This window comes from Myotis nattereri (assembly GCF_964212035.1).
Source record: "Myotis nattereri genome assembly, chromosome: 6".
In the NCBI taxonomy this organism is placed as follows: Eukaryota; Metazoa; Chordata; class Mammalia; order Chiroptera; family Vespertilionidae; genus Myotis; species Myotis nattereri.
The window spans coordinates 33376902-33396924 of record NC_138081.1 but is presented as its reverse complement, the minus strand read 5'-3'; the positions used below and the strand labels follow the sequence as shown (position 1 = coordinate 33396924).

Here is a 20023-nt window from a genome sequence, read left to right as displayed (position 1 = left end):
AAGGTTTTTAAAGTTGTGATCATTAAAATGCTTCTTTAAAGAGGTAGTAATCAATAAGAATTCATCCTACAGCATCAGAAATCCCTCCAACAATTATTCATGTTGAAAGTTAATGAGCATTGTGGTCAAGGTAGATGCAGGGTTCAAAAGTATTTATCATCTTCAGTTCCATGTAGGAAAAGGAATTCCTTTTACAAGATCAATCCATATGCTAGAATGCCCTTCAGGGGGTACTAAAATTGCTGAATTTAACCAAGCAAGCAAACTGTCAGACCTTCCAAAACCTCCATTTCATTTTAAACCTGTAAAATAATGACCTAGAAAAGAATTAAAAATGCATAACTTACAGTAAGAGAGGGAAGAAAATGAATACATAAACCAAACACTCAATGAAAGAGTTCAGAATTCTTTATTAAACTATATTTTCATGTTTCCTGCCTCTATAAAAAGAAAGCCATATTTTATGCACACTAGAGGCAGAATGACTCAAAGCATGCTTAGTTGTGAAAAACTTTCAGTTCTGAAGAAATATTCTTGGTAATTTGGGTCTTGAAAGCGCGCAGAACAGCACCGTGTGCAGGTTGGCTCAGGGTGTACACCTACTGCTGCCCTATCTACACAGCAGAGCATCGCCACTGAAAATGTCATTAGGCGGAGATCACTGTAAAGTGTTTGGCTTATTGTCTCTGCTTAAGAGGTTTCAGGTATATTGTTATCAAATAGCACCTAACTGTGCACTAAAGCAGAGGTTGAAAAATAGACTATTAATAGTTTCTATTACAAAGAAGAGAAGCCTTCAAAATTATTTCAAAACATGCATCATTCATGTAATGTTTTTTATCTTTAAAGATACTGTAGTTAATTATTGCATTAGATCTCTTTATTTTCGACACAAAAAATCGTGACATTTCCATTTCTTTTTTATTAAACCTAGAATCTGGTTGTGAATTTTGTATTAGAATAATTTAGTTTAAAGGAATTATTTCCAAACCTCTTAAAATAATAGATTGGTAATAAATTGTGGTTGCCAGAAACAACTTACATGAAAATACTAAAGGGCAAAGTACATTAAATTAATAGACTAATGATATTTTAAATAAAATACTTTTAAAAGTCTTCACATTCATGGAAGAATACTATTTAATCCAAAATTTATAGCAGTAAAAGTTAAAGGCTAGTTATAAGAACCTATCATGTTGCATTAAGGACATACAATGTTATACTTTTATGAATATATTATAAAGGAAATCTTAGTACTGAATATTGATTTTATAATATGCATATATATAAGATTCATTCATTTAGTTTTGTAGAAATGTAATATGATTTAAAGTTATAGTCAGCACATTTTTATTAAGTGGAATAGCCATCTTTATTGAAAATGTATGTATCTTAAATATTTGAGGAAAGACAACTCTTCTCATGAAGTAGTGTCTACTCCATATAAAATAAATGTCAGCCTCTTAGAATTGCTTAAAATGGATATCCAAAATTTGATTGTACAACATAAAAAATCCATACTATCTACAAACATGATTTTGAAGTGATGGACTTTTTAAATTATTCAAGGTGTAAAAGGCAAACAAAACAAAACACACCTAAATATCTTACACAATCAGATATATAATCCAACGTTTGGGAAAGTGAATTTCAATTAAACTTAGCAGAAGATTATTGAGAGTCTGCATTGAGACTTTAAAATCAAATATACCTCAACATGGATAGAAAAACTCAAAGGAAAATTCCTGATGAGCTCATATAAAATGGACACAGGCAGAAAATGGAAACATTCAAAACAATATTTTCAAATAAAATAATGGTATTGGGAATACTAAACCTCAGAATGCAGTGAATTCTGGGGAAAAATAGGTAATTTAACAAAAGAGAACAAATGAATACTTAAGAAATGAGACCAAAGCTTGAGTTAGGATGAGTTAAAATATGCTCTCTGTGTCAGTTCTAATGCATCAGAATTTCCTGGCTGGCAAGTAAAAACACTGATTACTTTACACAGTAGGTCTAGGATAGGGTTTGAAAGTTTCAATTTCTAACAAGTTCCCAGGTAACATTAACACTTTTCATCTGGGGATTACACTTTGACAACCACTGGTTTCATGTTAATAGCTGTTAAAGGAAGACAAAACTGCTCCTATTTGGCTTCTCTAACAAGGAGAGCTATAAAGAATACACCAAAAGTAGTACAAAGGAAACTAAATTGAAGATAGGTAAATAGGAATTAAATAAATTCAGGCTTCCAGACCCAGACAAATCACACTCCGCGTTGGAACACAGATGTGAACCCTGGCACCATGGCTAGTGATCTTTGAGATATTATGGAAAATGGATGAAGCAAGGAAAAATGTTTTCTCAACTTTCCAGAGGGAAATGGTAAACTTGGGAAATCAACTACTGTGTCTTAGGAATATTTTGTTAGCTATTAAACAGAATAGGGTGATTCCTGATAGCCCACACAGGTCCACTATGGGTTACCTAATAATGACAGTTATTCTATGATTTGCTATGACGATACTCAGGAGTGAGACTATGAGATTAATCTCTCAAATTCTTGTGATTATGACAACTCTGTGATCTCAGACTCTGCATAGATGGTTGAAAGTTATAAGTTGAATCTGTAGTGATACTAATATAATATTACAGCTATGTAATCAGATGCAAATGTAGATAGCATTAGTAAAAGTAAAAAGCCAACTGATAAATTCTGGATACATATGTATACATTTGGGAACCATAAATTAAAATTATTAACAAATTGGAGGTTACCAGGCACACCATGCCTGCCTGAGAAGATGCTCTGAGGAATGGATATGGAACCATGGTTTGCTTAGCCTAGAGAAAAATGACTTAGATTGGGCTAAATGATACTTGCTCTCAAATATTGGGATATTTTGGTGAAGTAGCTATCCACTCTTGTTCTAGAGGCAATAATAAAGCTAACGAATAAAAGGTAAAGTAAGGTATATTTTTGTCCCAATATAAGGGAACATTTCAACAACTGGAGTCATCCAAAAATTGAAGTGTGGATTCCTTTAAAACCCTTGAGTTGTCTACTCTTGGTGAGAGTTTAGCCACAGGCAGAGACAACCATCACAGACAGTGTCAATGAGACACCAGTACTATAGGGCAGAGTATGCTGCATGGTTTTTCTTGTTCCCTCTAAAAGTAGAACAACAATGGCTACGATACACATACACACAGGGTCATTTGATCCTTAAAACAAACACCCACATTTCATAGGTGATGAAACAGACACAGAGAGACTAGATTGGCCTGACAACCAGTAATGGAATGGGAGGGCTTACATCTTCAAGTCAATGCTTTTCTGCTGTCATGGTGCTCCCAATTAACCATTTCTAGTTTCTCTCTCTCTCATTCCCTTCCCACCCCCATTCTGCTATTACAATACAATATTTCTATTTGAAGGATTTTATTTATGAATAGAACTCTGAATATTCTGTCCTATTCACCACACAAACATGTGATGCACAAATCACAGCATTTTCTTTAAAATTAAAAAGCCATGAAAATGATTTCACATCTCTAATGATTATAGTTTCAAAATCCAAATATTCTTACCTGACCGACAAGCAATGTCTACATCCTTTTCAAAGTCTGTCTGTAACAAAAAATAATGAGGCATAGAATCATCATTTAATAAAGACCTCAAATAACTTCTACCAACCAGATTACTGGAAGTATACAGATATCTGATTAGGCAGTACCAGGTTATTGTTTTGTACAAAGGAATTTTCTTAAGGAATAATCAAATTGTTTTCAAGAGTATTTCCTAGAGACCAAATGTTGAATAAAATCAATGGAAACATGCCATACAATTTTGAGAAAGTAATACAATACCCATTGTCATCTTCCAGGACAGAATTTTAAGGCAATTCCTTAAACTATAATAAAAGATTAAAATATGCACTATTATGAATACACTTTGATAAATGTCTTTGTTATTTGTATTTTTAAGCATTCACTTTGTATATATTGTTTGAAGTGTTGTATTTTATAGCACAGCTCTGTCAAACCCTTAATAGTCCAATCAGTCTCTTCTAATGATCCATTTTCACTCAAATGTGGCAAAAGACTTTTAGGCTTAGTAATTAAAATTGAAGAGGAAGCAATACTAATCTGGCCTACAAGCTCCTAGAGCAGTGATGGCGAACCTTTTGAGCTCAGCGTATCAGCATTTTGAAAAACCCTAACTTAACTCTGGTGCCATGTCACATATAGAATTTTTTTGATATTTGTAACCATAGTATAAAAAAGATTTATATTTTTTATATTTATTTTATATATTTAAATGCCATTTAACAAAGAAAAATCAACCAAAAAAGAGTTCACGTGTTACTTCTGACACGCGTATCATAGGTTCGCCATCACTGTCCTAGAGGTTACTTCCATCTTCATATTTTCCCCAAACTTTTAAACTAGAGACCTGGTGCATGAATTCGTGCACGGGTGGGGTCCCTTGCGGGGAGGGACCATGGGAGGTTGGCTGTGGGAGCACACTGACCACCAGGGGGCAGATCCTGCATTGAGCATCTGCCCGCTGGTGCTCAATATGCATCATAGCGACTAGTCGACTGGTCATTTGGTCATTATGGTCACTTAGGCTTTTATATATATCAGTGGTTCTCAACCTTGGCTGCACATTAGAATCACCTGGGAATCTTTTTAAAATCTTGATTTCTGGGCCTCATCCTCCAGAAATTCTGTTTCTTTGTTATGGGGTGAGGCCACAACATTAGTAACAAAGAAACAGAATTTCCGGAGGATGAGGTCCAGAAATCAGGATTTTAAAAAGATTCCCAGGTGATTCTAATGTGCAGCCAAGGTTGAGAACCACTGATATATCTATATAGACTAGAGGCCCAGTGCACGAATTCGTGCATGGGTGGGGTCCCTCAGCTTGGCAGGCAATTGGGGCCAATCAGGGCCTGCTGGCCCAGTCCCGATTGGGGCCATAGGGGCAGCCGGCCAGGGGGAGGGACTGCAGGAGGTTGGCTGGCCATGGGAGGCTGGCTGTGGGAGCACACTGACCACAAGGGGGCAGTTCCTGAATTGAACGTCTGCCCCCTGGTGGTCAGTGCACATCATAGCTACCGGCTGGTCATCTAGTCATCTGATAGTAACGGTCACTTAGGCTTTTATATATATAGATAATGTTCATTTTTGTAATAGTAAAAATAAATTAGACCTTCTTATCCAATATTTTAAATTCAAGATATTAGTATTTTATTTTTAATAAGGAATTGATTATTCCTTCTCAAGCTTTACTTAAATGCTACTAGTATATTTTTGACTATTTTTATGTTGCCTAATAAAAAAGATTAATAAATCAAAGAACTATATGATTTCATTCATATGTGTGATATAAAACAAAAAACAACAAGCTCATAGATACAGACAACATTCTGGTGGTTACCAGAGGGGGGTGGGGAGTGAGGAGAGGACGCAGAGGGGAACAAGTATATGGTGATGGAAAACGACTAGATTTTGGGTGGTGAACACACAACGGAATATACATGTTGTATTATAACGTTGTACACCTAAAACTTCTATAATGCTATTAAGCAATGTTGCTCCAGGAAGTGTTACTTATATAGTGTAAAAATACATATTGTAAAATAACTCTTTTGATTTTAATGACATAGTTTAAAAGTTATCTCATTTCTAAAGTATACCAAAGTGGTTATATCTAAAGTACCCTTAATCCCAACAACAGTCAGAGCTCGTGTCCAGTAACTAACTGTTACTAGAAGCATGGCTACCCTTTAGTTTAGGGCAGTAGTTCTCACGTGAGCTTGCACATTGGAACCACCAGCGCCTGGGTCCAAACCCAGAGATTCTGACCTCATTGGTCTGGAGTGTGGATTCTAACGGATTCTAATGTGCAACCAAGGCTGAAAGCCACAACTTTAAGACTAGAAGTGCAGAACCATATTTCTGACCTGAAACAAAGAAGACTCTTTGGACAAATTGTTATCCCTAATTCCGTGCAAGGATGAAAACATTCTCTGTTTCACAGAAGCCCTACGCTCAGTACACTACTGGGTCAGTAACGGATGCTGGACTCCCCGGCTATCCAGACAGAATAGTTACCTAGTATCAGAGTTCTGCATCTGATAATGCACTAAAGCCAAAGTCACTCAAAATGGGACGTTGATGCTATTTTACTAATAAGAATACTGGTATTTGTTCATTTCCTAGAAATCATAACTCAATCAACAATCAGAGGGGAAAATAAAATCTCACCATGATTTGCGCATGCCCATTAGGAAAAGAACTTGAAGAATCAGCATTGATTGGATCCTGACAGTTTCTCAGTCGGCATCTAAATGCATCCTGAACCTGTGGGAGCCAGAAATGACAGACATTAATTTTCTTCTCTCTTAGAAATGAGCAGATAATGTCTACATTGGCAATCAACTGAGAAAACAGTTGTCACTGTTTTTATGTTACCCAATTTTTTTAATTCCTAATACAAATACTGATGTACCTCGACTTTGCTCTCTGCCAAGGAAACTTACCACTTGCCATAATCTATAGAGGGAAGTGTTGGGAACTCCACAGCTATCAAAATGGCTGTGTCTGGCTCAACACCAGTAATTCTCACCCGAGGGTAGATTTATTTCCACTGTTACAAGCAATATGTGTGGTTTTCAAGGGGGATTTACTATTTGGTATGGCATAATCTATAATGTGAAAAATAAGATCACTCAATGATCTTCTGACAAATTGATTTTGGATTTTCCTTTTATGTCTCATGTAAGGGGTCCTATTGGTGAGACTATTTCTTGTCTCCCTTCAAGTACTATATGCCCTGAAACAAAACACAGTAAGACAAAGAGATAACAAAAACAGATCTGTTTCTGGTTATCTTTAGAGGGCGGGAGGGGGGGGGGCAGGTATTTGGTGAAGCCAAACTTTCATAATATCCATTCATAATTGGATTCTGAGTAAAGAACAAACATATTACAAGGAAATTTGAAGAACATACCTTTCATTAAACACATGAATAAACATGAATAGATGAATAAGAAACACAGGACCCATATTTATTCTGACCACATGATGCCTCTACCTCAGCGTGACCTTTCCACTTCCTGTGGCTCATTAGGCTCCTAACAAGCTACTTATAGACATTATCACAAGTAGCTTCTCATCCCAGTCAATGGCAGTCAGTTTATTAATATTTTATTTTCCTGACTTCACATTATTGACATTCCTCTAGCTTATTATTATAATCTGTTTTATTGTATTAAAAAACAAAGCATGGATGGGTGGCATGTTCCCTATTTTGCTAGAGCACCGCTGTAGAGACTGCCAAGGTAAAACACACAATGATCTGTACTTGTGGAAAGCCCTGATATAAAACATCATGCCACTGTTGTGCTGCGAGATGTGCATAGTGTATGTGTTGGGAAGGAAAAATTGGAGCCTGTTGTTTTCAGCTCCTCTCACCGGTATCATAAATCACTGGCAGTCTCTTTCCTAAACTGCAAGATTTCGAAAAGTGCCATGGAGTTTAGTCACCAGCATAGAGTCTTGGATAACCAGGTCACCATGAGACCTTCGTCCACTAGTATTTCTCCACCTCAGGCTCTCGCCCTGGCGATGAGACCACGATAGGGTGTATTAAGGGAGTGGGGTATGGACTCAGTGCTCTCTGACCTCTTTCTGATCTTTGATTCTAATATTTCCAAATCTGGGATTTCTTGGGGGTGGTTGCCTGATATGAGACATATTAAAATCAAAAATTGGTAATGAGTCTAGTGTTTATCCGATGATTACTGTTTCTCTTATGCAGAAATTTGCATTAGGGAAACCACTAAGAGAGTATATATGTTTTCAGAAAAAAAATTCTAAGAACCAATGCCAAAAAATAGGTCCCTGCTAATTTTTTGTTTGTGCTCTGAGCCACTGTTAAAGCAAATATCTAAAGGAAGAAAATGTTGCCTTTTAAGAGCTGCTACATGAAGATTTTTTTTCAGATCTATTTCTGACAACTTGCATATATAAAATATAAAGGTGGCACTTGGTCATACCAAACGTTACTTTAACTGGTGCTCACTAACCACTGTATTTTCAGACCTTCAGAGTGTAGCTGTCAGAATATTTCTGTCTCACAATGAAATATGCAAAAGCAACCTCTACAAGTTTCTCTCTAAAATCAATTTTCTGATAGCATGAAAGAAATATAAAATTAAAAAAATCCAATTTTTTTCATAATAAACACTAAATCAGTTCCTAAAACTCCCCAAAATGACAATGGATTAAGGGTATTTCTACACAGGAGAATGATGTCAACTCCATGAATCAGTCAATGTTATTCAGAAGAAATTTAAAACAAATGCATAAAAACCCTCTAGTAAATTCAAGGTCATCTTAATCCTATATAATAAAAGGCTAATATGCAAATCAACTGTTGCTATGATGCGCACTGACCACCAGGCAGTAGATGCTCAACACAGAAGCTGCCTCCTGGTGGTCAGTGCGCTCCCACAGTGGGAGCACCGCTCAGCCAGAAGCCCTGAGCTGGGCTCATGGCTGGCGGGTGCAGCATTGGTGGCGGGAGCCTCTCCCACCTCTGCGGTAGCACTAAGGAAGGCTAGGAGCGGGCCTAAGCCATCATTCAGACATCCCCCAAGGACTCCCAGACTGAGAGAGGGCACAGTCCAGGCTGAGGGACTCCCCCCAACCCCCCTCGAGTGCACAAATTTCATGTACCAGGCTTCTAGTGGTCATATAAATGCCAACATTTAAGTGTTAGATTTTCTGGCATTTTTAGTGCCTCTATTACTTCTAATTCAGAAATATTTGCAGGAAAAATTCCACTTATTCCAAAGACTCCTTTTTATTTTTTTTAAAATCTTAAAACTACATTCAGGTAATCTAGATGTATTGGCCTTAAATATTTGTCCAACACAGTCAGGGAAGAATGATTAGACTAGGTTTCCCACTGCTATTTCCTTACCACAGAAAGGGCGTTTCAGGCAAGACACCTGGGAAGTGCGTCTGCAGCTATTTGGGAGCATTTTGATAATTAATTGACTTTCCTATCAGGTAAACAGAGAGACATCTTCAGTGAGTCAATGTGAGTTGTACTAATGGAGAACAACTGAAATTTTTTAAAAAGCAAGTCTACTAGAACCTTTTGTCCAGACCAAAAGAAAGCACAGAAAGCAAGCAAAGACAGCATCTAGATCTGACTTTTCCATCCTAAAATTAAAATCTTCAAGACCAAGACTCATATTTATAATGCTAGACAGTAATAGTCTTGATGTCTTCCTTGCCTTGTCACTAACATTAAAGAAAAATAATCATTAGAAGATTCAAATATTTATTATTTAAGCTGCAAGTATCTGTGGAGAACAGTCACTTATTTCAGGTAACAATTTATTTTAAAATTTATTTTTAGATATTAAACTCATTATAACTCAGAGTTCTTGCAACAGCATTTTCCTTAAAACTTACGTTAGACTAGTAAATACAATTTTTAAATAGACCTGTCTCGAAGATTTATTTAACATAAATCATGGCACAGTTAAAATCCAGAGTTCAAAATTTCCCCTCTTTATAAAACTCCGCCCTAGGTCTTTCACCTTAATTGCCAGCCAGGCAGAGGATTAAAAAGTCTCAGGGGAGTAGTAAAAAACAAACATGTAAATAGCCTTAACATATTTAGGGGACTTTAAGGAACTGATGTTGTGAAATGAAAACAAAACAAAGGCCTGAAACACCCTCAAAAAGAAGGCGAGGTGAGAAGAGTAAGCTATCAAAGCTGTCTTGTGCAAGTATCTAACCGGAGCACCACCGAAGTTATCTGGACTACTACCTGCTGGGGGCTGTCCTACAAATTCCTGAAAAAGCTACCAACCCCTGTAGAGGAGAGGGACTCCTGGATGGGGCAGGAGTTCAAGGAGACTTGCAGGGCGTGTCTCGCTCCTCTCTCCCCCCACGGGGTGAGCTATTCGGTTCAGCTTCGCAGCAGCAAGCCCAGGGCTTCTCGGCTGTCCTCGCTCTGAGGCAGCTTGGCAGAGTGTCACTGTGACAGTCGGTGCCAGATTTAGAGGTGGTGGGAAGAGCATGGAGTGCTGTTTGGCAGCCTTGCCGTTTAGAGAAACATCACACGAAAGAGCTGCACGGTTTGAAATGGCTCCATATTTAGCACGGAGTAGCTCAGACCCCAAATCTTCACCTTTTAACAAGACAGTTTTGCCTCCAGTTATTTTGAGGACCATTTTAAGCCAAGGAAAGAAAGAAAGTTACGTTCTTGAAATAATTTGAGATTGTTAGTGGAGGGAAACGGAGTTTCTTATGTGTTGTGTAATTTTCCCCCCTGAATCTAATGTTGACGATTGTTTCTCTGGATTCATATTTGAACCAATGACTTGGTTCTTTGTCATCACATTAAATTTCATGTAGATTGCTATAGATCCATTAGCTATAGATTGAGGGAACAATATGGACGTCAGTCCCAAATTTCAGTCTAATAGAAATATTAGAATCCTTTAACACCTAGAGGATCTTTCACTTAATCTCAAAATTGTAGCTCTTTACTTTTTGTATCACTTTTGGGGGTCAAGGTGACATTTCATATACATGATCTGAAAGATATAACAGCATTTGGGTAGCATGCAAGTGAGGAAAGAGGAAAAGAGATGTTATCCGCCAGACACTACCGCCCTTGCCTTCACAGAAGATGTCTCATTTTAGCCTCATGGCATTCACTTTGAGCAAAAAATAAACACTTAGTTGATAACCTCTCATTTCTTATATTTATTTCAAACCTTTATTCCAGACATACAAGACTTCCCATCATTAGTTTAACAATGTTGCAAGGCAGGACCTAGGGGTCTGAAAGGAAAGGGAGATGGGATTGGCCCGCCCCTATGGCCAGGTACTCAGAGCAAGCCACGGTTGGATGCTACCTGGCAGACATGCCAGTCTGCCAATCTCTGCCATGAACTCTGTGTCTCAGTTTGTTCACAGATGCCCCTTTACTCATCTGATTATATGCTCTTGTTGAGCTCCTAAATCTCTGTATAGATTTAGAGAATCCAAACCTGCAGATTAAGACGGATCCAAATTTTCACGATACAATTGCCACATGCTCAAATCAGGAAAACCCAATCTGGAAGGAGAATAAGAATCTATATTCCCCTGCCTAAGACATGGGATGACTATTGCCCCAAGGGAGCTTGGTGATTTCTTGGGAAAGTATACAGGAGCATAAGCATAGCAGTCTTGTGTATGTCAAATCTGTGTTCCTAATTAAAGACAGTCTTTGTGCTCCCTGCACTCTGTTCTGATAAAATCCAGCTTTATTGTGGTAACTTTAGCCCATTCTCCCATTTCCAGATGCACATCCTATTTTATTAAACATAAAACAAAACAAATCTTTAAACTTGTATTTCTTTTTGACTCTTGAATTCAGCCTGGAAAAGATATTGCTCCTAGCAACCCAGCCCATTCCCTTTAAATCCTTGTCCATACACAGCTTTCTTCTGAGCAAGCTAAAAAGGTTAGGATGGAGGCCATAACCCTCCCATCTCTCACTCTTTAGAATAGATTGAACTTTCTTCATGACATCACTCACAGTGGCCTCTTACCATGGCAACTAAACACCCCAAACACGAAAGCTCTAAAACATCCCTTAATCAATACTCAGATGTCATCAGTATTGTCTTTCTCTTAGTGCTGCAGGCAGAGCCACTTAAAAAAATCACTCTGTGTCCAGAATTATATAAATCTCCTGGTTTATGCCTTAGGTGGCCCAGGTAGTCCCAGAAAAGAATCAACTCTCTACTATTCACCATAAACTCCATTCTATGGAAACCATATGTCCAATAACCACTCTTCATCTTCCTCTAGTTGAAACGTCCACTTCCTTAATCTTCCAACAACATCCCCAATCACCACCCCCAAAATCCCCTCAGGACCCATTATATTTTGAAGTCTCCTATCAACTATGCCCTCATCTTCAAAGACCCACTGAAAGCCCTGCCTACCCCTCATTAAAGGGTAAACCCTCCCATTGCAGAGTCATTCCTATGTAAATAAATAGTCAGGCTTGGGCATGCCTACAGTTTCTCCAACTGAACTACAGTTTTTTGCAATACGACCTCTTTTAAAATTGCTATCTAGTTATTTCACCACTATTGGCTTCATTTACTTTTTTTTTTTAAATGTTTTATTTGGGGAAAATATTGATTTTTAAATAAGACAGGTAAGGATGCTCATCTGTTTTATAATTCACTTGTCATGTATTTGTAAATTATTTTATTTATCTGTAGGGAAATAAAAGGCCAAATGAGAATTTTGGGGGGAAAAAGGTAGAGGCAAGTGGGAGAAAGAAAGAAGGAAGATCTGTTCATGTTTATTTTAAGCATTTGCTACAAGCTGTTTCATGGGTTTGGATGAAGACGGGGGCCTCACCTTGTGCAGCCTGGACCTCTTGCCAGTGCTGAGGGAGGAGCAACAGGAGCTTGGTCCTGCTACTGATGCTACACAACAGCCACAGGGTCCCCAAAGACTGATACAACAAAATTATCCACTTAAGCACTTTGCTTTTTCCCTTCCATTTAGGGAAAGGGTTTAATGTAGTTTATTTTGTATCACAGTCCTGTTATATCCCCCCCCACCTCCCCCTCCCCCCCCCCCCCCACACACACACACACTGAGCTGTGAGATTGTCTTAAAGCCAGGTGCAGCCAGAGACAGGACAGATGAGAAGAATGTGCAGGCGCCTAGAAAGTGGTTTCCTAGCAACAGTAACTAGTTCAAAGATTTCCTAACTCTTGTGTAGTTTGCATTTCCATAGCAATGTGGAGAATAGTAAATACTAAGTGTCCTTATGTGCTTAATGCAAATGAACTCTAATCAAGAAATGACTGATCAATAAAGGAAAGCATCTGTATTTGTTCTATTATATTCTGTCTCATTAGGTAGCATAAGAATCAGCCTGAGGTCTAGGCTTCGTTACTGAAAGTAATGTGTTGTGATAAATCAGATGGTTTAATTTTTTAAAAAATTCTTATTGCCTCTTTGTTTTCTCTTTTTGTCAGAGGCATCTACCAAAGCAATTGAAAAGGAAAGGTGCTGCCTTGGCTGGCGTGGCTCAGTTGGTTGGAGCATTCGGTTTCTGGTCAGGGTACAACAGATGGATGGATCTCTCTCACATCAATGTCTCTTTTTCCTCTCTCCCCCTTCTCCCCTTTCTGAAATCAGTACAGCATACCCTTGGGTGAGGATTAAAAACAAACGAAAACATAAAATAAAAGAGAAAGGTGCTCCAGAAGAAGAAACTGTATTTTCAAGTATACGCATTTTATGAAATGTAATTATTAAGATGTCAGCTCTGGAGGTCACACAAGTTGTTATGCAAATACTCAATTTGCTTTTTTTAAAAAAGTGAAATATAATTGAGTTCACAGTACCAGAGTGATTCCTGCCTTCCCTCCCGACTTGAAATAATTTTGGTTATAAAATTGGGCCCACTAAAAGCAAAGGCACTTTTAAAATAAATTAAGACCCATCCACATCACATTTGAAATGGCAGTTATAGTATTTCATTTCTTTTCTCCTTCTTAAACTGCAAGACTATATTCCTCCCCTGTGTACACCCACCTCCTTCACAGGAAGATTGCAAAAGTAAATAGGGTAAAACCTTTTGAATTCGTATTGGAACAACCATTAAAAACTAACAACAACCAAATTATGTTAGTGTGTGTCAAAGCTACATAGAAATGTGCATATATGTTACTCACTCTCCAAGTTGAGAAAATATTTTTTATATTGCTTATACACTTTTAAGAAAGAAAAAGCCATGCAAATTATCTTGAATTACTATGAAGAAAAAAAATTTAAAGTAAAAAAAGCAGTAGAGACAGTTCTATATGCCCAGGGTCTACTACAGGATTATGAGGTACATTAATAGATAGGAGTTATTACTCAATATGTTACAGGAAGGTATGTATTTGGTCCACTTGCTTTGGTGTATTTTTGTGGACTGCTTTGTTCACAGGCAACATTGAGGTGTGGGAAGATGCTTTGATTCTCCTAGGTTGAACTTAGTGTTAGGGCAGTGTAATCACGGGTGATATGAGATAGACCCATTGCTAGTGTCAGGCCAAATACCCTCAGAAGGTCATAAAATTTCTGTGAACTGAAGGAGGCCTCGTCATAATGAGGTCCTTTGAACTGACAGAATCTAAAGAGTGAGATCCATTTGGTTTTTCAGTAACTACTTCCTCTGAGGAATTCTGAAAGAGACTTGCCCTATCACTGACATCTACCCTGTGTATTTACAGGAATGTTACAGGGTACTTTTAGGGTCAATGTGAGATTATTGGATATGCAATTATTTATTTCATGTTGGAATGAAAGCAAGTTATGACACTCTGCTATTAATTTAGCAGCTATGAAATTATTCAATTATTGAACTAATTATTGTAAATGTGACAACAACGGGGCCAATAGCCATATTTTTATTTCCCATTAATATGGAAAACGTATTTACAGACACCTACTTTAGCAGAAGCATTTTTATATGACTTAATTTAATTATCCTTAAATCATGTTTTCACAGTTATTAGTCCAATTAGCAAGTATAAAAAAGTTGATGAAAATGAATTTTTGTGCCAAATACTTTTTTTCATGTAAGCAGCAAAAAATTGTTAATAAGCCATCAAAATATCTGTCACTTTAAAACCTAATATATTGATAATAGCCTAAGGCTATCTAGAAAGCTTATTTCTGAAGAAAAAGAAAGACTGGCTTAGAGATGGGACACTTTTTTCCTCCTTAACACCTAAAGTATCAATATTTTCTGAAAATTGCATGTAGAAATACCATGTATCCTACTTAAAACCCATATTGTTCATCCTTAATCATCAAACATGCATATCATGTGTCTACTCAGAACAATTTTGTTATATAAACATATTAGAGATAATATTAATACAAAGGACCCGTATGCCAGTTACAATTGGAGAACAACAGAGCCCTAAATTATTCAATTTCCTTTTATATTTTAAAACTTTAAAAAATATGTTTTCAATGATTTTTTTTAGAGAGAGAGGAAGGGAGAGGGAGAGAAAGAAACATCGATGAGAGAGAAACATCAACATCAATCTGCTGCCTCCTGCATGCCCTCTATGGGTCTGAAACCTGGGCATGTGCCCTGACCCAGAATGGAAACTGGTGACCTTTTGTTACATGGGTTAACGCTCAACCACTTACCACACTGGCCAGGCTCAATTTCCTTTTAAATTTTACTTAACTTTGGTCCATAAAGAAGTTGATACTTGGAAGATTTTTAATGCTGATATTCTAGGTAGAAATTTGTGGTGAGGGAATAGGAACGCTTGTCAACTGTGAACTAAATCAACTTTTTAAAAATGATGAAATACCTTCCTTTTGCCATGTGAAGTCACCGTTTTTCTGTTTTCATTGTTTTTCATCATATAATGTTCTTATACTACACATTTGGGTTTATTGCTGACATCTATATCGTACTAAAAGTAGTTCAGATATTGTTCTCTCCATCTGGTAAATGAGGTAAAAGCCTTTGATTATCTTCACACATCACTGTAAAAACTGCATGGTGTACACTCATATACACATGTGCCTTTGGGCGATGTGCACATCATAATAAAATTTTCAAACAAGATAGATAATGCAAAATGACAGTGTAGGCTATTTTCTCAAAATTATTAGCATGGCACTGTGTCACTGTGTGTGTTAGCTGCCACAATCCCCAGAGTAGATGCTACACTGACTCATAAACCTTGTAAATACTGTGTCAATGCTTGCAAGCACTTGGGATATTTTTTGCACTGGTTGGAAAATAATATTTTATCCCTCAACAACTCAAGGCTGAAATCTATCACTGTTCTGGATGGTTTTGGTGCAAGTTAGTGTCTCAACTTTGAAGGACCACTTCTTTCCCTCACAATAATCTCAGTCACATCCTGGAGAATGCTATAATTATTGATCTACAGTTCTTGGGAACAGTAACTGCCTACTAGGCTCTACTGTGCACTTTTTTTGTATTTTCTGAGTATAAGCATCCACATCAAAATCATTCATCTTTAGTAACCTTATCCTCAACTTAGTATAGAAACCGAAGAACTGTTCATTAATATTTAACATTTCCATCTAAAAATAAATTAGTTAAGTATGAGGACTGGGGATGTGCTGTATATAGATGCACAAGTTAGGGAATGGGTTGGAGAAATATTAATGCATTGTGTTTACAAACTATACCTTTTACAAATAGGACACCTTACTCTCATATCCACCAGTTTTTCTAATAGACTTACCTATACCTATGACTCCATCACAGCTTCTCTGGCATCTACCCTCCCTGGTTCTTGGCAGCTCTGGCTGTGTTTCCCTTGCATAGTCACATCTGTGTCAACCCATCATTCTCAGAGTCCAAGGAGCCCTCTTGAACTTTGCCTCAAAACTTCACTTTTGGCTTTGACTCCCAAATGATTGTCTTTAGAGAAGACGAGCTTTAATCTGAAGATCAAGATACTAAAATAAAAGATGTTGCCCAGCCAGCGTGGGTCAGCGGTTGAGCTTCGACCTATGAACTACGAGGTCATGGTTCCATTCCTGGTCAGGGCACATGCCTGGGTTGCGGGTTCAGTCCCCAGTGTGGGGCATGTAGGAGGCAGCTGATTAATGATTCTCTCTCATCACTAATGTTTCCATCTCTCTCTCCCTCTCCGTTCCTCTCTGAAATCAATAAAAGTATATCTTAAAATAAGTAAATAAATAAAAGATGTTTGTCAACAAGAAAAATACTCTTTTAAGCATCATTTATCTCTCTCACAAGAATTACATTTCTCACCTCTCTCCGAAGAATACAGTGGACCATGACGATCACAAAGCCTTGCAATGAATCAAATACGGCAAAAAGTATTTGGAACAATATGGAGCGTTTGTCCGTCATGGCCAGAACTGCAGACATCCACGTCAGAGCCAGCAGGGGCAGCACCACACAGGAGCTCCAAAGAGATGCCCTGTTGAGACAGAGAAAGCCGCATCACACAGCTGCAGGTCACATGCCAGGCAATAATCAAACCCCCATCCCACAAAGCATTCTTTTATGTGGCACCAAGACCATTAACTTGGAAACCACAAAGCAGATAAACATTTGATAGTTTTCTTTATTTTTTATAGACAATCCCACAATAGTTATAAAGACAGTTGCCAATTATAAATATTTAAGTATGCTCTTAGCACTAATATTAGCAAATATTTTTTTTTCCATCATAGCATTTTCTCACATGCACTGTAAAAAATTTGTAACAAGAAGATGTAAATGATTGGGACTAACATGGCGTTACTGGCGGTGGTGGCTGACAAAGCTGTTGTTGAAACTACTCCACACTTGGCACATTTGAGCGTCAAACCGCTATGAGGCTCACTCATCTGACTGCAAACAAACAGAACACCCACAAAAAGAACAAAATATTGAATTGTCACCAAAAAATTGTTGCTGCTGTAAGTTAGCTTTTAAATACGATTTCATGCAGAAAAGTATATTTATCAAGAATGAATGTTCTAGGTTGTTTTAAAGGTGCATTTATACTACACGTTATTTTTGTAACATTTACCTTTTAATATTTTGGGCCTTTGTTGCATGCGAAGCACATTTCCATCATTTACACCATAAATGGCTCTTGTGTCTACAGACCAAAGTTGCCCAATACATTGAGTTAAACATAAGTATATGTTCGTATAGACATACAGTGAGAACCCCTTATTCAGACCCCTGGTAAACAAGTAAGGACTCTCAGCTTCAAATATTTTCACTGTCATTTGCAAAAGGCACATAATATCAATGAAAAGCTTTTGATATATAAATATGTATCTCAGAAGTCCAATATAGGAAGATATTTATTTTAGGTCTTTAGTCATGTGTGGAGATCATAGCCTTTGTCTCAAAATATTTATATTTTGAAATGTCTCATAGCATCAATGTATTGTCTATACTTTAGGATATAGGGGCTGAATATAGGGGCTGATGAAATTTGATGACATATTAGTTGATCATAAAAAGGGTGATAGCGTTCTGCTCTAATAACACACATTGAACATAATCATTAGCTTAAAAATATTCTCTTATTAAGTTCAAAATACCCTTTCTGAGCATTTTGTCATAGGCACCATCTAATAGCATTTGTGTGGTCTCTTCTAGTCTAGAAAATTTTGCAGGTAAATTTGGATTCAGATAATTCAAGTTCAATCTACTATGTCACAGAAGAAAGTCACTACATAGAAAAACTTTATACGTATTTTGCTTTAGAAAAGAGTCCTTGAAAAATGACTGGTTTATTAGAACATATTCCTCTCAGGAAAAAAAACAAAAAGATATTTCTTGAATCAAAATTCAAAATACCTTGAAATAATTTTCTGTGGTATATTTCTCTTATCCATTCCCATGTGGTGTTTATGTCTAAAGTATTAGTTTGCCCAGTAGGTTTTTCTTCTTAATAATTTTATAGTGGACTTACATTACTATGTGTATAATAAAGGCAGAACAGAGAAAAATCCTAAGAGGCTCATAATTCAGAATGTCTGGTATCTTTTAAAGAAGTGCATTCATTTGTGAATAGTGCTTACATGGGATAATAAATCTGAAAGCTATTAAGTAAGTAGATTGATCTTTAGACCCCATGAGAAAAATCAAAGCTTTCAGAGTTAGATGTGGGGGTGGGGAATATAATACTAAATCATTCCCTTTAATGATCCAACCCAGAACATCCGTATTAGCCACATCTCTTTAAAGTTTTCAAAATAATAGGTAACCAATAGTCTTTCCACTGTGGTTCATGAACGTCTCAATGGGTATGCCGATATGTTTGAAATTACTCCCAAATGAGTACCTACATCAGTATTCTCCATAGCAGCTGAAGATTATATGTATGTATCCAACTCCAAAACTCTAATGGGGCCAGGTATCAGTCTTTTTTTAAATTAAAAATATTTTTTTTCTTAATCATCACCCACCCCAGGATATGTTTATTGATTTGAAGGAGAGGGAGAAGGAGGGAGGGAGGGAAGGAAGGAGAGAAACATCGATCAGTGAACCTGCAACCTAGGTATTTACCCTAACCGGGAATCAAACCTGCAACCTTTTTGGTGTACAGGATGATGCTCCAACTGAGTCACCTGGCCAGGGCAGCATCGGCATTTTTTAAAGTTGCACAGATTTTTCTAATGAACAAATAAGAATAAAAACCTTACACTTCAGAAGGAAAGCAGGGGAGATTGGGTGGGGGATGGCTGGGGGTAAGAGATCAACCAAAGAACTTGTATGCATATAAGTATAACCAATGGACACAGACAATGCAGGGGTGAAGATATGGGCTAGGGGGTGGGGGCAGGCTGGGAGAAGACAATGGCGGGGGAAAGGGGACATATGTAATACTTTAAACAATAAAGAATTAAAAATAAAAATAAAAAAGCAAAATATAAAAGAGGATAAAAACCACTGCCCTATTTATCTGAGGGTCTTCAATCTTGTTACATCCCACTAGATTAATATTAAAAGGCATGCCTTAGTCATTTATTGTTTTCTTTATCACAGGAGATAGGCTATTTGGTGTTTGTGCTTCAAACATGATCATGGCTATCGTTCTCAACTTTAAGGATGCCATGCCTCTACACTCTGAACTAAGATTGAAAATTTAAGATTACTAAAAACAATTTCAGTAAACAATATAAGTATTTTAGCCCTGATAAAAAGGGAATTTGAATAAGTATGGTCTTTTCTAAAAATGTATTTTAAGACAAGTATTTAAAATACTCATTTCTCTTTATTTGAGACTGGCTAAAAGGTCTCCACATACTTTCCTTAGTCACAGCTAACCGTTGAAACTATGCTTGACATTAACTGGTTGGACACCTTTAGAACACTATTATTAGATATGAATGGAGATGAAGACAGATAGATTTCTAGAGAGATCTAATGTTTTTT

General features: G+C 37.2%; 1 protein-coding gene across 1 annotated transcript in view; it reads right to left on the bottom strand.

Moving 5' to 3' along the window:
• Positions 1-20023, bottom strand: part of ADGRB3 (adhesion G protein-coupled receptor B3) — a 690088-nt gene that overhangs the window by 28185 nt on the left and 641880 nt on the right. The window contains exons 25-28 of the mRNA XM_081094478.1: positions 17378-17476; positions 16889-17060; positions 6280-6375; positions 3595-3634 (exon numbers count right to left, since the gene is read on the bottom strand). Coding sequence (XP_080950604.1) covers positions 3595-3634; positions 6280-6375; positions 16889-17060; positions 17378-17476 — 407 coding nt within the window. The remainder of the gene's footprint in view (positions 1-3594; positions 3635-6279; positions 6376-16888; positions 17061-17377; positions 17477-20023) is intronic.